The sequence below is a fragment of the Chiloscyllium plagiosum genome, chromosome 14 (genome assembly GCF_004010195.1).
Source record: "Chiloscyllium plagiosum isolate BGI_BamShark_2017 chromosome 14, ASM401019v2, whole genome shotgun sequence".
In the NCBI taxonomy this organism is placed as follows: Eukaryota; Metazoa; Chordata; class Chondrichthyes; order Orectolobiformes; family Hemiscylliidae; genus Chiloscyllium; species Chiloscyllium plagiosum.
The window spans coordinates 26,168,049-26,189,822 of NC_057723.1; the positions used below are offsets into that span (position 1 = coordinate 26,168,049).

At 41.2% G+C, this 21,774-nt stretch overlaps 1 protein-coding gene across 2 annotated transcripts in view; it reads left to right on the forward strand.

Annotated features, from left to right (window-relative positions):
• The window catches only part of LOC122556567 (solute carrier family 22 member 5-like), a 60,587-nt gene that overhangs the window by 28,708 nt on the left and 10,105 nt on the right, over positions 1-21,774 (forward strand). For both annotated transcript variants that reach the window (XM_043703380.1, XM_043703382.1), the window contains 4 exons: positions 4,686-4,812; positions 7,222-7,319; positions 11,736-11,950; positions 15,780-15,962. In XM_043703380.1, coding sequence (XP_043559315.1) covers positions 4,686-4,812; positions 7,222-7,319; positions 11,736-11,950; positions 15,780-15,962 — 623 coding nt within the window. The remainder of the gene's footprint in view (positions 1-4,685; positions 4,813-7,221; positions 7,320-11,735; positions 11,951-15,779; positions 15,963-21,774) is intronic.

Here is a 21,774-nt window from a genome sequence, read left to right on the forward strand (position 1 = left end):
CTAACCCTTCCCGGCAGCTCTCGCTTCTCTCCGTGCCACTCTGTAAAAATGGAGCATAATATGATAACAACCCTGTTACTTCTGCATCTTTCCAAACTGTGCCTCCCAGTCTGTTCCTCCATGTGTCTGTTGCTATTGGTGGGTTTGTAGAAAATTCCCAAAACAGTGACTGTTCCTTTCCTGTATTTGACTTCCACCCATAATGACTCAGTAGACAAAACCCTTCTCAACAGCCTCCATTTCTGCAGCCAATATATTATCCCTGATTAGCAATGCTACTCCCCCACTTCTTTTACCTCCCTCCACATTCCTTTTGAAACATCTAAACCCTGGAACATCCAACAACCATTCCTGCCCCTGCGATATCCAAGTCTCCATAATGCCCTCAACGTAGCCCCAAGTACTGATCCACAATCTAATTTCATCACCCTTATTCCTGACACTTCTTGTGTTAAAATAGACACACTTCAACCCATCACACTGACTTCAACTTGGCTATATAAACTGTTTATCCTTCCTCAAAGCCTGTTCCCATCCTCCTGCCAGCTAGTTTAACCCCTCCTGAAGAGGTCTAGCAAATCTGCTGCCCAAGATCTTGGTACCCCTCCAGTTCAGGTGCAACCACGCTCCCCCTCCTTGTACAGGTCCCACTTTGCCCAGAAAGTATCCCAATGATCCAGATATCTGAGGCCCTCTGTCCTACACCAGCTCTGCAGCCATGTGTTCAGCTGCACTCGCTCTCTGTTCCTAGCCTCACTACCCCATGGCACTGGTAGCAATCCTGGGATTACTACACTGCTCATCCTGCCTTTAAGCTTCCAACCTAACTCCCTCTATTCACTTTTCGGGTCCTCATCCCTTTTCCTAGCTCTGTCCTTGGTACTGATGTATACCACGACGTCTGGCTGCTCGAGCTCCTATAGACTCAATCCAAGACATCCCTGACCCTGGCACCCACGAAGCAACATACCACTGCCTGAATATATTAGTTCACTTACCCAGTAGTCCCTGTGTCCACTTTCCACTCCTGTACAGCCTTCACTCTGCTGATTGATGAGGTAAGTATTTAATATTCAAACCTACTTTCACTGCTGGCCCCTGGCCCGCACTCTCTCAACTCCCACTGCTGAGGTAATGGAATGGAACCCATACCCAGTCGTTTATAGCAATTTTTGAGAAGATTTGTAGCTCAGATTGAGGTTCTGGGTATAAGTTTGCTCCTTGAGCTGGAAGGTTCAGATGTTTCATCATCACACTAGGTAACATCATCAGTGAGTCTCCGGTGAAAAGCTTGTTTTTGTCCCGCTTTCTATTTATGTGTCTTGGTTTGTTAGGGTTGGTGATATCATGCCCAGTTCTTTTTCTCAGAGGATGGTAGATGGAGTTCAAATCAATGTATGTATTGACGGAGTTCCAGTCAGAATGCCATGCTTCTAGGAATTCCTGTGTGTGTCTCTGTTTAGCTGTCCTAGGATGGATATGTTGGCCGAGTCGAAGTGGTGTCCTTCTTTGTCTGTATGGAAGGATACTAATTATAGCAGGTCATGACTTTTCTTGGCTCGTTGATGTTCATGTATCCTGGTGTCTAGTTTTCTGCCAATTTCTCAATAACAAACCAAACAAGCAGACGCAACCCGCCCAGAAACTCTAGCCACATTACCTTACATCAAAGACATCTCTGAAATGACTTCCAGACTACTCAGACCCTTTGGCATCATGGTAGCCCACAAACCTACCAACACACTTAAACAGCAGCTAACGAACCTAAAAGACCCTGTACAAACAACCAGCAAAACAAATGTAATTTACAAAATACCATGCAAGAACAAACACTACATTGGACAAACAGGCAGAAAACTAGCCACCAGGATACATGAGCATCAACAAGCCACAAAAAGATATGACCCACTATCACTAGTATCCTTACATACAGACAAAGAAGGACATCACTTTGACTGGAACAACACATCCACCCTAGGACAGGCTAAACACAGATATGCACAGGAATTCCTAGAAGCATGGCATTCTAACCGGAATTCCATCAATAAACATATTTATTTGGACCCCATCTAACACCCTCTGAGAAAATGAACCAGAAATGATATCATCCACCCTAAGAGACCAAGACACATAAATAGAAAATGGGAGAGAACACCAGTGCTTCACCAGAGGCTCGCTGATGATGTTACCGAGCATGGTGATGAAACGTGGGAAAACGAACATTCCAGCTCAGGGAGCAAACCTACATCCAGTCCTTTATAATACTTGCCTAATTTTACCAGATTGAAATTGATGTTTGAAAATTAAGTAGATTTTACAATGGGTAGGTGACCTGATAAAGCAACTGTGTGGATCTACTGGAAGGGCTCAACATAGCTTCCCAATCTTCTTGAGATTCTAGACAGTGCCAAAGTCTGAGAAGCTTTCAAATTTAAAATCATTATGTAATAATTGCTTTAGGGACTTTCTTAATAGCTATGGGTTAGTCAGTTTAACATCAGTGATGGGTAACCTTTTGAAACAATATCATGGAACAAAAATCAGCCAGCTCTTGACGAGTTTTGAGTACATCAAGGGCAATGAGTGCAGATTTATAAAAGACTTGTCATGCTTTTCTAACCGAAATGAATTTCCTGCTGAACAAACAGCAAAGATTAATGAAGGGAATAGAGTGTTGCTTAAGTGAATTCTGAGATGATGTTTGATTGAAGTTTGGATAACAAAATTTGGCTAATGGAATGGGAGGTTCAGAGTCAACTTCATTGAAAAATTGACTTCAAAAGAAGGAGTTGCATATTGTTAAGTGTTTTTTTGTTTAAACTAGACATTGACAGACTGTGGTATTTAGCAAAGATCAATTCTAGGACAACCTAAATGACTTTCATATTGGAGAGTGAAATTTCAAAATTTGTTGATGATATCAAACTTAGAGGTGTAGCAGGACATAGACATGCAGAATGGACAGAAAAACGGAAAATGGAATTAATATGGAGAAGTGCAAGATGATGCATTTCAGTAGAGAGAGTAAAGAGAGATATTTTAGACTTATGGAAAATGCATTACTGTGTAGGGCCAGAGGTTAAGAAGGTAAATGAGCACTTGCCTTTTTGCCTCTCATGCCTTCTTGGAAGGGGTTGCCATGTATTTGGGTGAGAAGTGCATGGGATAGAAATCTTGTCACCCTCCTACTTACCTCCATTCATCTCCAGATCAGAAGACTTGTGGACAATGTTCTCAGCTAGAAGCCAATTGAGTTGCTTAACTGATTACTTAAGGCTAATTATGTGCTGCATCACATCACCATTAGTATTTAAACAACGGCAGATGACAGATTCATGTGCTGCCCAGCTAATTCTGTTATCTTTAACAGTGGGCAAAAGTGGGTACTGCAGATGCTGAAGATTAGAGTCAAGATTAGAGTAGTGCTGGAAAAGCACAGTATCCAAGGAGCAGGAAAATCAACGTTTCAGGCAAAAGATCATCATCAGGAATGAGGCCAAGAGCCTCGGGGGGTGGAGAGATAAATGGGAGATGGGTGGGGCTGGGGAGAAGGTAGCTGAAAATGCAACAGGTGGATGGAGGTGAGGGTGAAGGTTATAGGTCAGAGAGGAGGGTGGAGTGGATAGGTGGGAAGGAAGATTGACAGGTGCGACAGGTCATGAGGATGGTCTGAGCTGGTGGGTTGGAACTGGGGTAAGAGGGGAGGGGAAACGAGGAAAAAGACCAGTGGGCAACAAGGGAGCCAGTCCCTGATTTAAGGGGTCACTTTGCTCCATTGAGGGAAGGGGAGCCCTGGATAAAGTCCCTCCTTACCTTTACTTCATAACCCCTTCCCTTTCCTCCCACTTACCCTCACAATGCATATCCTGCCCATATTCAGCTCTACCTGCTGATCTTGCTGTAGTCCCCAGCGTGGCACTAGCAATTGCAACCACTCTGTTGATGAAGCCCCATACTGGAGAGCTGCCAGGCTCTGATTGGATGGCAGTTGTTGAATTGGGAATTCTGGCCTGTTCAGGGCTAAATCAGATGGGAGCTAAGTGCCTGTTGGGAACAACAATGTGCCAGGCTTCCTGAAGAGATACAACACAGGGTTCCCACCACTTCTCAAACAGGTGGGTGGCATCCATATTGCTACATTAAATCATGGCATATTAGTGTGACTCCTATCTTTACCATTCATTCAGAAAGGAGGTATGCAGTCCAGTTACATTCCAGCAGAGAGTGCCAAAGATGCATTCTGTCTGAAAATGCCTTGGATCATTTCAATTAAAGTTTCTGATCATGTATACTTCATCAAATATTCTGAGATGGGTCTCAATCCTTATGGTGTTTCAGTCTGTTGATTTTGAAAACAAACAATCTTGTGATTCTCCTCTCGATAGATGTGATGTCCATTTTCCTCAGGAAATTATTTTAAAATCGATTAGACAGATGTTTTATCAATATGATGAGTGTTATCCGTTGGCTGAATTAAATGCCGAATACTGATAGCTAACCAAAGGTTTACATGAAGGGAGTGAAAACCCAGCTTACTGTGTCAGAAATAAACAATTCTGATCCGCGATATTTATTTCCACACAATGTTCATTAAAAACTGTAGATGCAGACAAAGCTGAAATCTTTTAGATCTCTTTGCACCATATGTCATATCGAGGTATTTAAATAAAATACTTTGATCCCAGGTTTATTCCCAAATCTCCACGCTGGCTGATTTCAAAGGGGAGGATACAAGAGGCTGAAGCAATACTCCGATATGCTGCAAAGAAAAATGGTGTCAATCCACCCGTGATGCTCATTAATGATCTTAAGGTAGTGCCATACCTTTATTTCTTGCTGTTTTATACCCAGTTATTCTAATTGCCTTTCTGTTCTGAAGACTCACTACCATGTTATGATCCATTGTCCATGGCATCTTCTGAGTCATCTCTTCCTGTGGTAGGGAAAGAGAAGTGTTAGTAACTTCCTCATGCAAGTGACTTTTTTTTGTATGGGAGTCCAGATAGTGATATCATGAATTGTCTTACAGGCCTCAGAGACTCATTCTTCCTTTGCCTAATAGATTATTTAGGGCTCAGCAAGTAGGAAGATTTGCTGATTTGTTTTCAGTTCCTGGGGTATCGGAACAATTTTGTTACTACCAACTGCACAAACAAGCCATCAAGCATGATTTGCTTGGCTCATTACCACAGTACATTCCACATTCACTCATTGAGCCATTTCACAACCTTTATCTCATGGCTGCTGATTATCTTGTCCCAACTGTAACTAATTCAGCCGAGTTCTGAGACTGGATCTTCTATCTTAACACCCAACTGGATAACTTTACTGAGTCACTTTGGAGTCTTTACTTAATTTAGTAGTATTTAGGCATGAGGCCACTGTTCCATTAGTTCATAGAGACATGTCTACATTGAAGTGTCCCCAGACTCTCACACAATGATTAGATTCACTGTTTACATTATGTTTTCCTCCCACTTTAATATTTGCAATTTTCTTTTTACAGAGTAGTCATTATATTAGTCAAATGTACACCATGAAAATCATCAAGGCAAAGTATGTTTACTCTTGCCTCACCAAATGAATCTGCAGGTGCTAGTAAAATGTTAGATACACAGATAATGAATCCACCATACACTCAACTTTACCTTTGAAGTGAAATAGAATCCCTATAGTGTGGAAACAGGCCCTTCCACCCAACAAGTCCACACTGACCCTGTGAAGAGTAACCCATCCAGACCCATTCCCCTACCCTATTATCACCCCTAAGTAAAGGACCTAACCTACACATCACAGAACACCATGGGCAATTTAGCATGGCCAATTCACCTAAACTGCACATCTTTTGATTGTGGGAGGAAATCCATGCAGACATGACAAGAACATGTAAACTTCACACAGACAATCGCCCAAGGCTAGAATCAAACCCAGGTCCCTGACGGACTGGGCCACCCTGCCACCTATTTAAATGAGATCCATTCCTTCAGCATGCTCGATGACCCATTTACTAATGGGTTGTCAATTAAAGTCTTTGCAAGCTTTCCTTCTTTAGGTCTCCTCTCAGCCTTCTCTTCTCCATAGAGAGCAGTTCCAGCTTCTTGATATATCTTAACAACAAAAATTCTTCTTCTCTGAAATCTCTTCTGCACTTTTTGCAATGTCTTGACTTCCTTCCTAAAATCCAATGGTCAGACGAGTTGCAATACACCAGCTGAGGCCAAACTAGTGTCTTATCCAAATTCAACTGAACTTCTTACTCTTACTCTCTATGTCCTGATCAGTAAAGCTTTCATGCTTTGTTGACAGCTCAGTCAATCTGTCCTGCCATCTTTAATGAAAACATATTAGTAAAAAAAGAACTTTTTGTGGGTAAAATATGCACTCTCCAACTGCTCAACTCTGAACAAGTTTTAAGAGTAAACTATAATGTATAACATTATTGTGATTTGTATTTGAAATAGAATCTTGGAGTCATAGAGTTGTACAGCATGGAAACAGACCCTTCAGTCCAATTTGTCCATACCGACCAGATATCCTAAATTAATCTAGTCCCATTTGCTAGCACTTGACCCATAACCCTCCAAATCCTTCCTATTCATATATCCATCCAGATGCCTCTTAAATGTTTGTAATTGTACCAGCCTCCGCCACTTCCCCGGCAACTCATTCCATACACGCACCACCTTCTGCATGAAAAAGTTGTCCCTTAATTCCCTTTTAAATCTTTCCCCTCTCATCCTAAACTATGCCCTCTAGTTCTGGACTTCCCCATCCAGGGAAAAGATCCTGTCTATTTACCCTATCCATGCCCCTCATGATTTTATAGGTCACCCCTCAGCTTCTGATGCTCCAAGGAAAACAGCAATGTTATATACAGATTATTATAGTATGCATTGTCCTAATTCACAAAATCCAAAAACATACTGCAGTGACTGCAGCAGTGGTCATCTTTGAAGATTGAGACAATATGATGAACCATGACATTCTCTGCATCAATAAAAGGGTGCTTTATTATGTTTATCCAGAGATCCTCCTTTCTATTTGTTACAGGTACTGCAGATTCAACGTAATAAGTCACATGGGAGGGAAATGTAATAACTTAATCTGCACTGTTTTCAAATGATTTTTCTGGATCATCACATCTTGAATAACCTGATAATATCAGAAAGTCATATTGGTAGTTTCTAATAGGGACTAATACTGAATCCTCCTTATTTCCAGCTTGAAGTTATGAGACATGAAAAAAAACATTATTCGGTTATTGACATGTTTAGAAACCGGAATATGCAAGCCATTGGTGTCATAAACATTGTAGTATGGTAAGTATTTAACTGAATCATAGACTAAAACAGCACTGAAGTAGGCCATTTGATCCAATGAGTTAAAATTACTCCAGCATTCATAATACCATAACAGGTAAAAGAACCGAAGAAATAATGAGCTGGATGAGATTTGCCTGATACAATGGGCCCTATTTCTGCTGTTAAACTGTCATGGAAACAAAGAATCCCTGAACTTTTATGCATTGTATTGCTTGACATAAAGTCATGAGTCCTTTATCATTAATACATTTTAATATTGGACTAGATCTTATATTTATGCACAAAGCCATTGGGTAGCTGTGTATAGATTTCAACACAAATCTAAAAGACGAGTAATTGTGACCCAACATTTAACTCAAACTCTATACTTTATTTAGATGATAATATAAAAATGAAAAATTGCTGTGAACCTTTTCTTTATCATATACTACAGGCTCCCCAACAGCCAGTGGCAGAGAGAGGAGAGAATATGTGGATAGAATTTGTAAAGATGTAAAAACAGCAGAGCTGTTTAGGCAATTTTAACGTCCCCTATATTGACTGGGACCCACTTCGCATTAGGGACTTGAATGGGGCAAAATTTGTAAAGACCATTCAGGAGGGTTTCTTGACCAACCAGGGAAGGGGTTATACTGGAGTTGGTTTTGGGAAATCAGCCGGCCAGGTGAAGTTTCATTGGGGGAGCACTTCAGGAGTAGTGACCATAATACTGTGAGTTTTAAAGTACTGATGGATAGGGATGACAGCAGTCCTTGGGTGAAGGTATTAAATTAGGGAAGGCAAACTACCACAATATTGGGCAGGAACTGCAGAATGCTAATTGGAGGGAGCTGTTTGAGGGTAAATCTATATTGGATAGGTTGATAAGGGTTCAGGAGCAGCACATTCCTGCAAGAATGCAAGATAGGTATAGCAAGTTACATGAACCTTGGATGACTAGAGATGTTATGACCTTGGTCAAAAAGAAAAAAGAAGTATATGTAAGGTCTAGGAGGATGAGAACTGATGAAGCCGTTTAATTATATAAGGAAAGTAGGAAAGAAATTAAAGAAGGAATTAGAAAGGCTAAAAGGGGTCATGAAACGTCATTAGTAAACAGAATTAAGGAGAATCCCAAAGCTCTTTATACATATATAAAAAGAGCAAGAGGGTAGCCATGGAAAGAGTTGGCCCACTCAAGGACAAATGAGGGAATCTATATGTGGAGCCAGAAGACGTAGGTGAGTTCCTAAATGAATACTTTGTCTCAGTATTCAACAAAGAGAAGGAATTGGTGGAGAATGATCTCAGTGAAGGGAGTGTCGAGTTTCTAAGCTAAGTTGCTATTAAAAAGTAAGAGGTATTGTGCATCTTAAAAAGTATTAAGGCTGATGAATCCCTGGGTCCTGACAGGATGGATCACAGAATATTGAGGGAGGCAAGAGACCAAATCGCTGGAGCATTGACAGACATCTTTGTATCCTCTTTGGCCAGATAGATTGGTTCGACTGGGTTTGTTTTCACTGGAACACAGGAGTTGAGGAGCAACCTGATAGAAATTTATAAGATTGTGAATGGCACGGATAGAGTGGAAAGTATGAGGCTTTTTCCTAGCATTGAGGGTCAATTACTAAGGTTCACAGGTTCAAGGTGTATGGGTGAAGTTTAAAAAAGATGTGTGAAGCAGGTTTTTCACACAAATGGTGGTGTGTTCCAGGAAGGCGTTTCCAGCAGAGGTGGTGGAAGCAAACATAATAGCAGGATTCAAGAAGCACCTGGACGAATACATGAACAAGAAAGGACTAGAGGGATATGGATCCTGCAAGTGAAGACAATTTTAGTATGGAGTGCAAAATGTATTGGTGCAGGTTTGGAGGGCTGAAGGGCCTGTTCCTATACTGAATAGTTCTTTGTTCAAAGTCCTTTTGAAGAACAATCCAGTTCCCATTCCTCTGCATTTTCCCAATGCCTTTTTAACTTTTCTACTTCAGGTATTTATCCAATTCCTTTTTGAAGATTATCAGGCATTGCATCCGAAAACACCATCGTTTGTTGCACTGAAACTGTATGTCGCATGCCAACTCTGGTTCTTTGGCTTTCAGTCATTGCACTCTGATTATTGTTCCTCCAGCTATCGAAAGTAGTTCCCCTTTACTTACAATATCTAAACTCATCATGATTTAAGAAGCCCTCACAAATGTCCTCTTAACCTTCTCAGCTCGGTCTGTTTTCCCAGTGCACCCCAAACCCAGGAGCCCAGGGCAGCAAGGTGGCTCAGTGGTTAGCACTGCTGCCTCACAGCACCAAGGTCCCAGGTTCAATTCCAGCCTTGGGCAACTGTCTGTGTGGAGTTTGCACATTCTCCCCGTGTCTGCGTGGGTTTTCTCTGGGTGCTCCGGTTTCCTCCCACAGTCCAAAGATGTGTGGGTCAGGCGAATTGGCCATACTGAATTGTCCATCGTGTTAGGTGCATTAGTTAGGGGGAAATTTGTCTGGGTGGGTTACTCTTCGGAGGGTCGGTGTGGACTGGTTAGGCCGAAGGGCCTGTTTCCACACTGTAGGGAATCTAATCTAATCTAGTCATTCATTGAACTGTGATGAATTTTTAAGTTGTTTTCTTATTATTCATGACTTCTGTCATTAACTTAGGCACTGTAATATGGCAACATATAAAACTTCTCACTTTTTATTGTAAAACTGCACATAACAACAGATTACTTTTCTATTCTATTCTATTCTAAAGCTCTGCCATCTTGTCTATCAATGTGACAATAGTCCCTTATTTCTAGAATCACTTTAATAAATTCTTCTGTGTCCCCACAAAAGCCTTTACATCTTTCATAAATACTTTTAGGCTCTTTTAGTTCCACTTTTCATACAGTGGCAGGGTGTAGGGTCTGGAGAATTACTATTTTTGCGGCACTGATTGTTAAACATAGCTTCCCAAACTTCCTATTTTTGCCATAATGGAGCAGGCTGCTTTGGTGACCAGGAACAGTCTAAGAGACTACCTAGTTCCTGAGCTGGTCAGGGCAGATAGCTTACCTGAGGAGTCTGGCACTATATGCAAAATTTTAAAATGAAGAATAAACCAGAAAACAACTGCCTACTCCTACTGCCTCATTATCAATACTTCATCCATGCCCCAAGTTCTTAATAACCACTGTATGCCCAGAAACCCATTCCTCATGGCTCCTCATACTCTTGTTGCCATAATATGTCCATCCATCCATCTGCCATGGTCCCACATATTCACTATGCTGACTGCGTCCCCAAAATGGCTCTTCCCCCCCCCCCCCCCCACTTTTCATAATCCCTGCACCAGTCTATGCTCTTCTATCAAATTACCATTGTGCCTCAGAACCCCTGTGTCAACATATGAAACTATACCTATCCCTCCACAGCCTCTAATACCTTTATGCTGATCTATTTATATCAACTACTCTGCATGTCCCTTCATACCTCCTGCACCACCCTGTGCCCCAGCATCCATCCTCCTGACCCTCACACTCTTATGCCCCTAATTATTTTCCCTGGCCTTCATAATGACAAAGCTACTTTAGTGTTAATTCATCTGTCCTATGCCATAGAAAACAAAATTTTGACTTTGAGTTTCTTTTTAGCAGTGTTCAATTTCAGGACTTTCAAGCAATTAATTGATTCATATTCCTATACAATGGAAAACTTTTAATGAATATAAGTGAGAAGTGATACAATTGACAAAAGAAGCAATGGCTGGATGGACAATATCTTTTGCACACAGTGAATAATTGGGATCTCAACTGTGCAACCTGGGAATGTGCTAGAGGGTGGATAAAAGTTCAACTGAAGCATTCAAGAGGGAATTGGATCATTACCTGGAAAGGAAAAATGTGCATGGTTATGTGGACAAGGAGGATGAGTGACACTCGGTAATTGCTTCTTCAGGGATATGATAGTTCAAATAGCTGCCTTCTGAGCTGTGACCCTTGAACAGTTCTTTCTCTAATCAGTGGCACTGAGAGTAGGAAAGAGAAGAACTCACTTGCTCAGCCTCTCAGGAGCTGGGTGGATCATTGGTAGCCAATATGCTATTTCTTAGAAAAATGGAAGGAAAAAAGTCAGAATGGGACCATTCATACAGCTTTGTGTGCAATGTTTGATTTTCTAAACAATCTCCAATACGCATGCTGCAGTTTCTCTGGGACAAAGGAGGTAAATTTAGAATACAAGTTGCCTTCAGAGAATGTTTCTGATCAGCTTCTCGTTCTTGACATTCCCATAGACTCTAGAGAGCAAATATACTGCCTGACCCTTGGAGGAAAAATAGGTTGAACAGGAAGAACAAATGAGAGAGTAAGAAAATCTGAGCAAAACTGTAATGGAAGAGGAGAGTTCAGGGAGGCAAGTTTAAAAAAGTCATTTTACAAGAAGATTCTCCATTTTATTTTGCAGGATGTTTACTTCAGCTGGATACTTTGCTCTGTCTTTGAGCACACCAAATCTCCATGGTGATGACTATTTGAACTGTTTCATCTCTGCTGTAGTCGAAGTTCCAGCCTATGTGACTGCTTGGCTTTTTCTCCAGAGATCTTCCCGAAGGTTCAGCCTTTCGGGATCACTTTTTCTTGGTGGAGTTGTCCTTTTCTTCATTCGCCTCATGTCTTCAAGTAATTTTTTTACAACACAGTTATAAGGAACAAAAAAAGTCTTGATAAATATTTCAAAGCAACATTTTATGATAAACTGAAATATATATAGATATATTTATATATAAGCAGTGTAATCCCTCAGACATTAGTGTGCTGTTCCACAAACTAATTTCAGCTGCACTTGAAAAATGAGATGCTGGGAGAAGAACAGTGAGGGAAGAAAGTTGATGGTTGACTAATCAAGCCAGTTTTATGTACTTCATACATTACTTAACATCATAACTGGCAGAAGAAGAGATGAATTGACAAACCAACTTTTCATTTCTGTTCCAAACAAATGATAAAAAAAATCCTTTTTTTTAACCGAAGTGTATTGTCATAATATGGAACATTTATGTTTTTCCAATCTGGAGACAACAGACTGTTAGAGTATGACATACATTATGATCAGTAACAAATCAGTCTAGTATTCACTTGCTGCTGCATCCCTATAACCCTGTAACATGTCATTCCTCCAACCACATGCTGTTGATTCATATCAGATGCATCATCTGTTGTCAATGTGTTGTGATCTTCATTAATTTTTAGAGTGACAATGTGCAAATACAGGTATTTCCACAAGATGTGGTAGACATTTGTTGGAATTCAACTGCTGAGAACCCTCACATATCATAATTCAGCTTTAATTGCTCAGATGCTGACCACCCAAATTCATTTCCATAATAACTGTCACAGTAATTGGATCTTTCTCAATTAACACTGTTCCTATTTCCTTTTAGATCTCCATAGCTCTTTCCTTAAATTACCCACCATTAAACTTCTGTCTTATTCTCAACTTCTCATTCCTCCCCAAAAGATTTCAATTTGCCACGGCCTCCTATACTAATGCCTGTTTCTCATGCATTCTTAGTTCCTACCAATCAGATTTTCATTCTGCCATGATAGAGAAACTGATTTTACCATTGTTCATTATCAACATTCAATGTGAACGTGACGAGTCTTTGTATTCCTTCTCATTTTTCTTACCGTCTTTGTATCCTTTAACTGTGGCAATGAACCATCTTCCTCAGTAAATATTTCTACTCCATTAACATTAAACCTGTAACTTACAAGGAAAGCAATAATTTCTTGGCCCCTATAGATTTTAAATTGGCATGAGACAACAGGCAGAAGTTAGCAACAAAAGTTTCTATTCAAGATATCTGACACACTTCTACACAAAAAAAGCCAACACCCCAAATAGATCTTCAACAAACAGGAGAGGTAACAAGTAATCCATTTTGATCATCTATGCACAAAGCTGGAACATTTTAACCAGGAAGAGACTATCAGTTTTACTGCATTTCCGATCTCCATCTCAGACTTAAATTTAATGATTGATGCAGTACTCATTATAACAGAATCCATTACAGTTCTCAGCTGTGTAGTAGCTTCTGAGCACATGTAGCCTTAAGCTCAATATTTCACATTAATTTAAAAAATATGTATTACCTACTGATATACAGTTTTCCTGGCTTAGTTTGTTGAAAATTATATTGTTTAAAATAGTTTGAAGTAGTTCACTTTCTTCTGCAACCTGCATGCCTCTCCTCCATCCATTGCAGCTTTCCCACGCCTTCTAACCTCCCTTCTCCACCTTGCAGCTTCCTCTTCTTTCTCTTTTGCAGCCTCATTCAACTATTCAAGATGTCGACTCTGGCACAATAGGCCTGCCCACTCCAGGTCGGCCAAATCCTTTTGTTCTCTCTCCTTTTTTTTTTCCTTTTTCTTCTTTTCTTCATCTTCCCTGATATTGCAGGGAGGCCAGAGTGGTGTCAGGGGTGACTGGAGTGGGAACTCCTGGCTTCATAGGCCTGATGCATGGATTCCTGGAATTGGCAGTGAGACATCTGCTGCAGTGATGGTGGAGTGGGGATTCCTGGCTGTGGTAAGTCCAGCCAATGAACCTTGCAGAGACCTTGCATAGGTCCTGGAACTGTGTTTAGGACTCCAGCCAATGAAGATGAACTGTATTTAAGTTTTTTTTTATCCTTTTGTACCTCCAAATACCACCGGTTAGTAGTGACTTTTTACTACATCTTCCAAGATATATGTGACGATAGACCCCTTCCCGCCCCTCCCCTCAACCTCAGAGAATGGGCCCCGTGATTGACACTGTTTACATTCATTCATGGGCCTTGTCCCTATGTTGCAGTTTCCCTCTCTCACTTCCTTGAAGCCCATCTCTCTCCCCTACCTGCAGCCTCCACAATTGTTTTGACTTCCTCCTCCAACTCCAGGGTAACCCTCTGTCTTTCTATCTTCCCCCAACTCCTGCGTCTCCCCACATCCCAGTCCCTGGAGCCTGCCCCATGTTTGTCTTTCCTACCAATTTCTCATACCTGTCCCTGCCTCTGTCTCTTACACTCAACTCCTGCAGCCTTTTGTTCTCTCTCTTTCTTTGCTACTGACCCCTATAGTCTCCCTCACAATTTCTCCCTCTCCTCTCTCTCTCTGCTCCTCCAATCACAAGCTGCTTCTATTCCATGTTGGCTGCTGATGGATTTGCTAATGAACCTAGCAGCAGCAAGCACAGAGAGAACCAGTCTGTGATTGGAGGAGCACCTCCTCAGAAACTCTGCCTATTCCACACAAGATGCTCATTTGATTGAATGCTCCTGGGTGCTTTGGGCGTGAATTTGCACTCTGTGTTTTGGAGTGTTACTATATAGCTAATAAGCCCCTCCCCTCCCTTCAAGCACAGAGAATGGGTGCAGTGAGTAACATTGTTAACACCCTGCCTCCTGACCTCTGCTCCACAGATGTTGGTGGTGGGGCATTATATCCTTCAGAACTTAAGGAATCCCACATGATAATAGACACTGAAATCTTCAGAGAAGAATCAACAGTTTTGATTTATTTCCACCTCCAGCAGTGTGTAAGGAATTCACAAGTTTCTTGACAATCTGATCAGCTATCTCTCTCGGGAGCCTTCTTTCTAGTGACCTGCCTGGCCAATCTTTATTTGATGGTCTGACCTGCTCTCCCTGAAATTGTACCTTTCTTTAGTGTCTCTGCATCTCCTCTCATGCCCCCTCTGACCTCATCTTATCCATGAATTCCAGCTCCAGTTACCTTGATCTAATTCCACTCAATATTCTGGTCACGCGACATTACCCCGATTCTGTTACATGAATTGTAAATTGTTCTCTCTCTTTTACATTTGCTGTCATCACCATCTTCCTCAAAATCAAAATGTGGACACCTTATCCTTGCAACCTACTGTCCACCTCTAACCTTCCTCTGCACTCCAAAGTCCTTGAATGTGCAGTTGGGTCCTAAATCCATTTCCAAATTCCATCAGTCAGAGTCACAAGGAGAACAAGAGTGTTCATACTCATCTTATAGATATGGTTCATTCCACTTCCTTAGCATCATCTGTCTTGGTTCCTACCTCAGCCCTTTTGTTCAGACTAAAAGTCTCATCCTTAAAATTAAAACATGTGAAGCCTCAGCTTTTGATAAATCTGTAATGTTCTTTAGCTCTCGAATGCTCACAAACTCTCTATTCACATTGGCAATCAGTTGCCCAATGCCCATCTCTTTCCCTTCCAATTGGTGATTATTTTTTCAAATACCAAGGCCTCTGGGTCACTGAACTTAAAATATTAACTCTGTTTTTCTGTCTCTCTCTCTCTCTCTGTCTGTCTCCTCAGAAGCTGCCAGACCTGCTGAGTGTCTCCATCAATTTCTGATTTTGCTTCACATTATGATATTGCCTCTCTAAACCCTTCAAGATCATACAGATAGCTGTCTTGTAAACCAGTGCACCTTCTATTAAATTATATTTGTGTATATTTTTTTCCAGATCTCTCAGCATTTTCCACAGCACTGGTGATGATTGGCAAATTTTGCACCACGATTGCCTTCGCCATTCTTTATGTTTACACTGTGGAGTTGTATCCAACCACGATAAGAAACCTTAGTGTTGGAGTGAGCTCCATGTTCTCTAGGGTGGGTTCCATCTGTTCACCTTACATTTTTTATCTTGGTAAGTTGTCAGTCTACATTCTGTATGAAATGAGAATACATAGATGGCCTAAGCAATGGTGATTCCCAAATCCACACCATTCATATCACTAACGTAGTTTCATTCAGTGTAACCATGTCAGGTATGGCAACAGTTTGGGTTAACTGGCTGACAGCAATAGCAAGGACTTTGATGAACTGGCATTGATGTGATGAAATCCACTGGTAGAATTCTGAGAGAGAATAGGGGATTATACATCACAGAACTATGAACAATCCATTGTGGCAAAACCTAAGCTATCCAAATAATATGTCGGAACTGAAACTGCTATAACAGTGAGCAAGTCCCTTTGTACACTGAAATCCTTGTCTTCCTTGGTAGCAGTCTGAGCCTCCAATGGCACATGGGGTTTGCATGACAATAAGCACAGATCTCATAACCAGAGTCTGAGCTTCCCCTATAGCACTGAGATGCTGAGTGGCAAATGCTCAGGCTGTATTGGAAGCGGAGACATTGACTATTGAATGCTGCATCATAGCTCTATCCAAGGTGCTGTCCTGTGTTAGCCATCACTTCCAAACTGGAAAGAATGTGCTCCAAGCAATGCACTGATGTCTGTGCCCAGGTACAGCTCGACTTCTTTGTGTTCCTTTGCAGTGAAAACAGTTCTTGTGCTAAGTCTGCCAAAGCCCTCAAAACCTGTCTGTGCATGCCCATCAGCCCTCCCCTCATCTGAATTCTCAGCAGAAGAATTTGTCAATGATATTGCTCTGTAGGCAGTATGTAATCATTTACCTCCAACCTGGCTGCAACTACATATGCTCGTTGATTCATTGGGTGGAATTCAATAATTGAACAATTTCTCTCTGATGCAGGCTGGAGGTGGGGATCACTGCAGAATTGAGACTCAAGTAGGAAGGAGTGCCCTTATCTTCTCCATACTCTGCAATTCATTCGGGGTGTGTAAGGTTGAATAGAGTTTTCCTGCTTATGCATTGACCAGTGAGGCCTTAAGTGGCAGAGTAAGGGCCTCTTAATGGATCTGTCTCCCACTGAGTATATTGAATAAGCATGGCATTGTTGGGGGAGGGGTTGCAGGGGATGGTGTAGAGTGATTAGATACCTCTGCCACATTAGGTTAATGTCAGGTAAGCTCTAGTAGCCTGTTTCGATGTTCTGGGTTTGAGCAAGGGGGATGGGAGGATAAGCCTCTTTGTGACTGTCAGAGAAAATGGCAACTGCTCTCCACGTCCCTCAGGAACAATTTCACCCCTTTCCGTCTGCCTCACTTGCCTCAGTGAACCTGACCAACTCCTCCTCCACTGTTACTGGTCCTGGGCCTGAAGAACTGCCAGCTCTCCAATTGGCCAGGAACTCTTGGAGAAGGCTTCTCTTCCCTAAAAGCGGTAGAAGACCCAATGATAGACCATTACTTGCCTGAAGCACATAGAATCACTCCAGGGCTCTCAGACATGATTGCTGCAGGTTCTGATGTTTTCCAGCTACTCCACCCACGCCATCCCTTTGGCATCATGGCACACTATGTGCATATCCCATCTCAGTACAACTGTCTCAAGTCCATTCAGTTCATCTCAATTTGTTATTTTTTTTTGTGGGTATTGCTGGCTGGGCCTGCGTTTGATGCCCATCCCTATTTGCCCTTCAAAGGCTGCCTTTTTAAACTGTTGCAGTAGTGTGCTATAGGTAGAGCCACAGTGCCCTTAGGGAGGGAATGACCCAGTGACACTGAAGAAACAGCGATGAATTTCCATGTCAGGATGGTGAATGCCTTGGAGGGGAACTTGCAGGTGGTGGTGTTTCCATCTGCTGCCCTTGTCCTTTGAAATGTAAGTGGTTGTGAGTTTAAATATATATTCAGATCACAGCTAAGAAGCAAGAAAATGATCTTGCACCATTTGAATCAGAAATTAAACCAAGCGCAGTTTGAGAAATATCTACAGTCTAAATATTTGGCCTAGAATCTGAGATAACAAAAATTATGGAGTTAAAAAAGCATCTTCAATCATGAAAGGAAGAGGTCTGGAGCTTCAAAATAAATTCAAGACCATTGGAGCTTCAGTTGGGATGGATGAGTCACACCTACAAAGACAGAAACTAATTTAAGCAACAAATATTGTAACCGTGTAGAGAGAAAATCAATAGGAATTGGAAATGCTTGGAGAAAAGCTATTATCTTAAGGCAAGGACCATCAAGAAGAAGTACAACAATTTTAAAGAATAAGAAGTTAGTCAGGAAGAAAGAGACCTTAAAGTGCAAATTGGATCAGATTAATATGCAACATTCAGAAGTTGTTGATCTGCAGAGACCATAGCTATAAGTGAAACCCACCATCGAGCCCAAAAAACGCAAGAGGTTTTTTTCAAATAAAGCTTACAAGACATGATTATTGAGTTGATAGAGACACAGCATGCCTTCACCAAGATTAAAGTTGAACAGAGGAACAAATTGAAAAGCTCAGATCTTATGAATTGACAGTCTAGCTCCCTCAGTGAGACTATTGTATGTAAGTCAAGCTCTTGGCTGAAAATAGCATAATCAAGCCCTGGAGGCTGAAAATGAAAGATTGCTGAAGATTTGGAAACGTCTTGTCCAAGCTGATTCAATAGAGAGATAGTTTGATGGAGAGAAAGAAGTCTCTTCATTTCAAAAATGCAAAAAACTTCAAGATCGCAGTGAATGCCGAGCTAAACAAACATTCTTGTTACTGTTAATGACTGATGACTTAATCCTTCAAACAGACACACCACAGAGAGGGAATAAGAGTCTTTAGTCCATGGTTAATGACAGAGATTGCCTGTGGAACAAAATTGTCCTTTCTCATGGAATCCTTGAAATGTTCCTAGCTGCACCTCAGCACTCACATATTGCTGCAAGTGTTGAAGTGAAACAAGTACCTGTAGAAAGAGAAATTAATTCACCTCCAACACCTAGAGCAAAGCTGATAGAAAGGAATGAGAAATCTAATTCCTTGGATTCTTTTTCAAGAGGCAGTGAGCATTTAAGTCTTGGAGTATTCTCCTTTGAGTCAATCTTTCCTTGATTGATCCTCACTCTCGTTTCCTGTTCGTCAATCAGTTCTTGATCTATCCCAATACCTTGCTTCTATTCCATCTGCTTTAACTTTGCCCACTAACCTCTTATGAGGGACCTGACCAAAAGCCATCTGAAAATCCAAATGCATTACATCCATTGGATCCCCGTTATCTATTTTACTAGTTACATCCTCAAAAAAACTTCAGTAAATTTGTAAACTGTGATTTGCCTTTCATAAACTCATGCTGACTTTTCCAATCCTGTTACTATTTTCCAAATATTCTGCCATCTTTTATAATAGACTCACATTTTCACCTCGATTGATGTTAGGTGAAGAAGTCTGTGATTCTCTTTATTCTTCTCTCCCCCTTTTTCAATATTATGGTTACATTTACCATCCTGCAATCTGTAGCATCTCCTTCAGTGTCTGTAGAATTTTGCAAGATCCAATTTTTCCAGGGCCACTTTCTTTAATACTCTGAAGACAGGTTTAAAGAAATACTTTTTAAAAAGATAAGTTTGGTTTAGAAATGTTTGCATGCTTACATCTTTGTAAGATGATGGATATGTGTAAAATCAAATCCATACGGAATTGGATAGTTTTGTGTAGTGTGCACTTTTGCTAATGATTGAAGTGTCCAATGTAAGTTGTTTTCCAATGATGGTGCCAGGAAATGACATCACCAACCCAAAGAAACCCAAACATATAAATTGAAAGCAGGAATTTTCAGCATTGCTTTGCATGAGGTCCATTGAAGATGTTAGCTAGTAAGGTAACAAAACGTTTGGAAATGAACCTTTCAGTTCAGTGAGCAAACCTACATCTAACGATGCCAGTTGCCAAGCTGCTTGGCCTTGGTGGCACATATCCTCATAGATGATGTCAACATCTTCCTCTGTTGTTAGTACATGTCTCAGGTGAAAAAGCTAAGGCTTACAGCCTTCAGCTCAGGCTCACAAGTATCTTTGAAGCGGGGGCTATAGATTTCCTACTGTTTGTTTGTCTCCAGCTCTCATCAAGCAGAAAATCATTACATATGTGACTGTGCTTTAAGTCTTCAGACATGTCTAAGTCTTGATGACTGCCAACAGGTTTGGGAGATTTGCCTCTGAGAAAACGGATGCAGTCACGATTTTATCCACGAGATGCCCGGACGCATACAAACAGCAATGATGGAAGTTGTTCAGCTTCCTTTCTTGATAGTTGAAAGTTGCTCATTTTTCATAAACTTACAAAGTTCTGAAAACACAGGACTCATAAACAGGATCTTAGCCTGAACAGCTAGCTTGATGTTATTCCATACATGTTTTGCGAATCGCTCAAATTTGCTAGCTGCTTTCACTATGCATGTACAGAGTTCTTCATCCAGGGGCAACCTGGACTTAACAGAATTAGAACCACTTCTTGTAGTTTACTGTGATCAAGGGCAAAGATAGAGTCAGAGTCATAGAGATGGACAGCATGGAAACAGACCCTTCAGTCCAACCTGTCCATGCCGACAAGATATCCCAACCCAATCTAGTCCCACCTGCCAGGACCCAGCCCATATCCCTCCAAACCCTTCCTATTCATATACCCATACAAATGCCTCTTAAATGTTGCAATTGTACTCGCCTCCACCACTTCCTCTGGCAGCTCATCCCATACATGTACCACCCTGTGTGAAAAACTTGCCCAGTGGGTCTCTTTTATATCTTTCCCCTCTCACCCTAAACCTATAAGCATAACAAACGCCTTCTTCACTATCCTATCTACCTGTGACTCCACTTTCAAGGAGCTATGAACCTGCACTCCAAGGTCTCTTTGGTCAGCAACACTCCCTACTTTTGAGATAACCACAGTTCTCTTGAAGCATATGACCAGGAAGAACTGGCTACAGGCCTGACAATGATGCTCTTTGAGCCTAAGTAGTTAACTTTGTGTGTGAACAACTAGCATGGCATCTTCAGCTAGAGTTCTCCAAATGCTGTCTTTGCTTTTCATATGGACAAGTCCAAAACTTTCCTTCTGACCTAAAATTTAGTTAAACTCTACCCAAAATTGCAAGGAGGAAAAACTCAAGAAGATGGAGAAGAAAATACCAAACAGAGTCCCATTTCACTCTATTCTTCACCCTGAAACCATCAGAAATGGAGCCATCACACTGTGCATTACAGTGCATGCTGTCAGAAAAGAACCAGATGAGAGCGAGGAGCTTTCATTGGTGGCCAAATTTCCTCAGAAGTTTTCTGATTAGATTTAATTGGCGAGAATTACTAAAGTAAGGTAAAGAGAAATATTCTACTCCCTACACTTTTCTTATCGTGGTGTTTAGAGAAGATCATGTGCACTGAAGATCTGACAAAACATAAACCACACTTTGCTACAATACACCCAGTCTGTAAGTGGGTAGAGTCTTTCAAGCATAACCCAAGTACAGGTTGTCCTTGTGTCACTGAGAAGTGAGATGCTTCCATAGTTGTTGATGATCACAAAGATCCTGTGGAATGCATCTTTCTTTCCAACAAAGAAGGAATTCATAGAAGATGGGGTGTTTGGGCTTGAGTGTTTCAGCTAGACTTCTATTTTTGTATCTTACCAGTCTACGTGCTCGGCAATCAGTGGCCTTTTCACATTCAGATGATGATTCTTCATTTAACTCAGAGGGAAGAAGTTCCTGCTCATTCAGCATTGTCAAACAAGCATTATGGCAAATCAGATGGTGGAAGTGTTGAGAGCGGTGCTTTTGAGTTAGAACTAAATAACATCAATACCAATGTGGAATCTGATATTGTGCA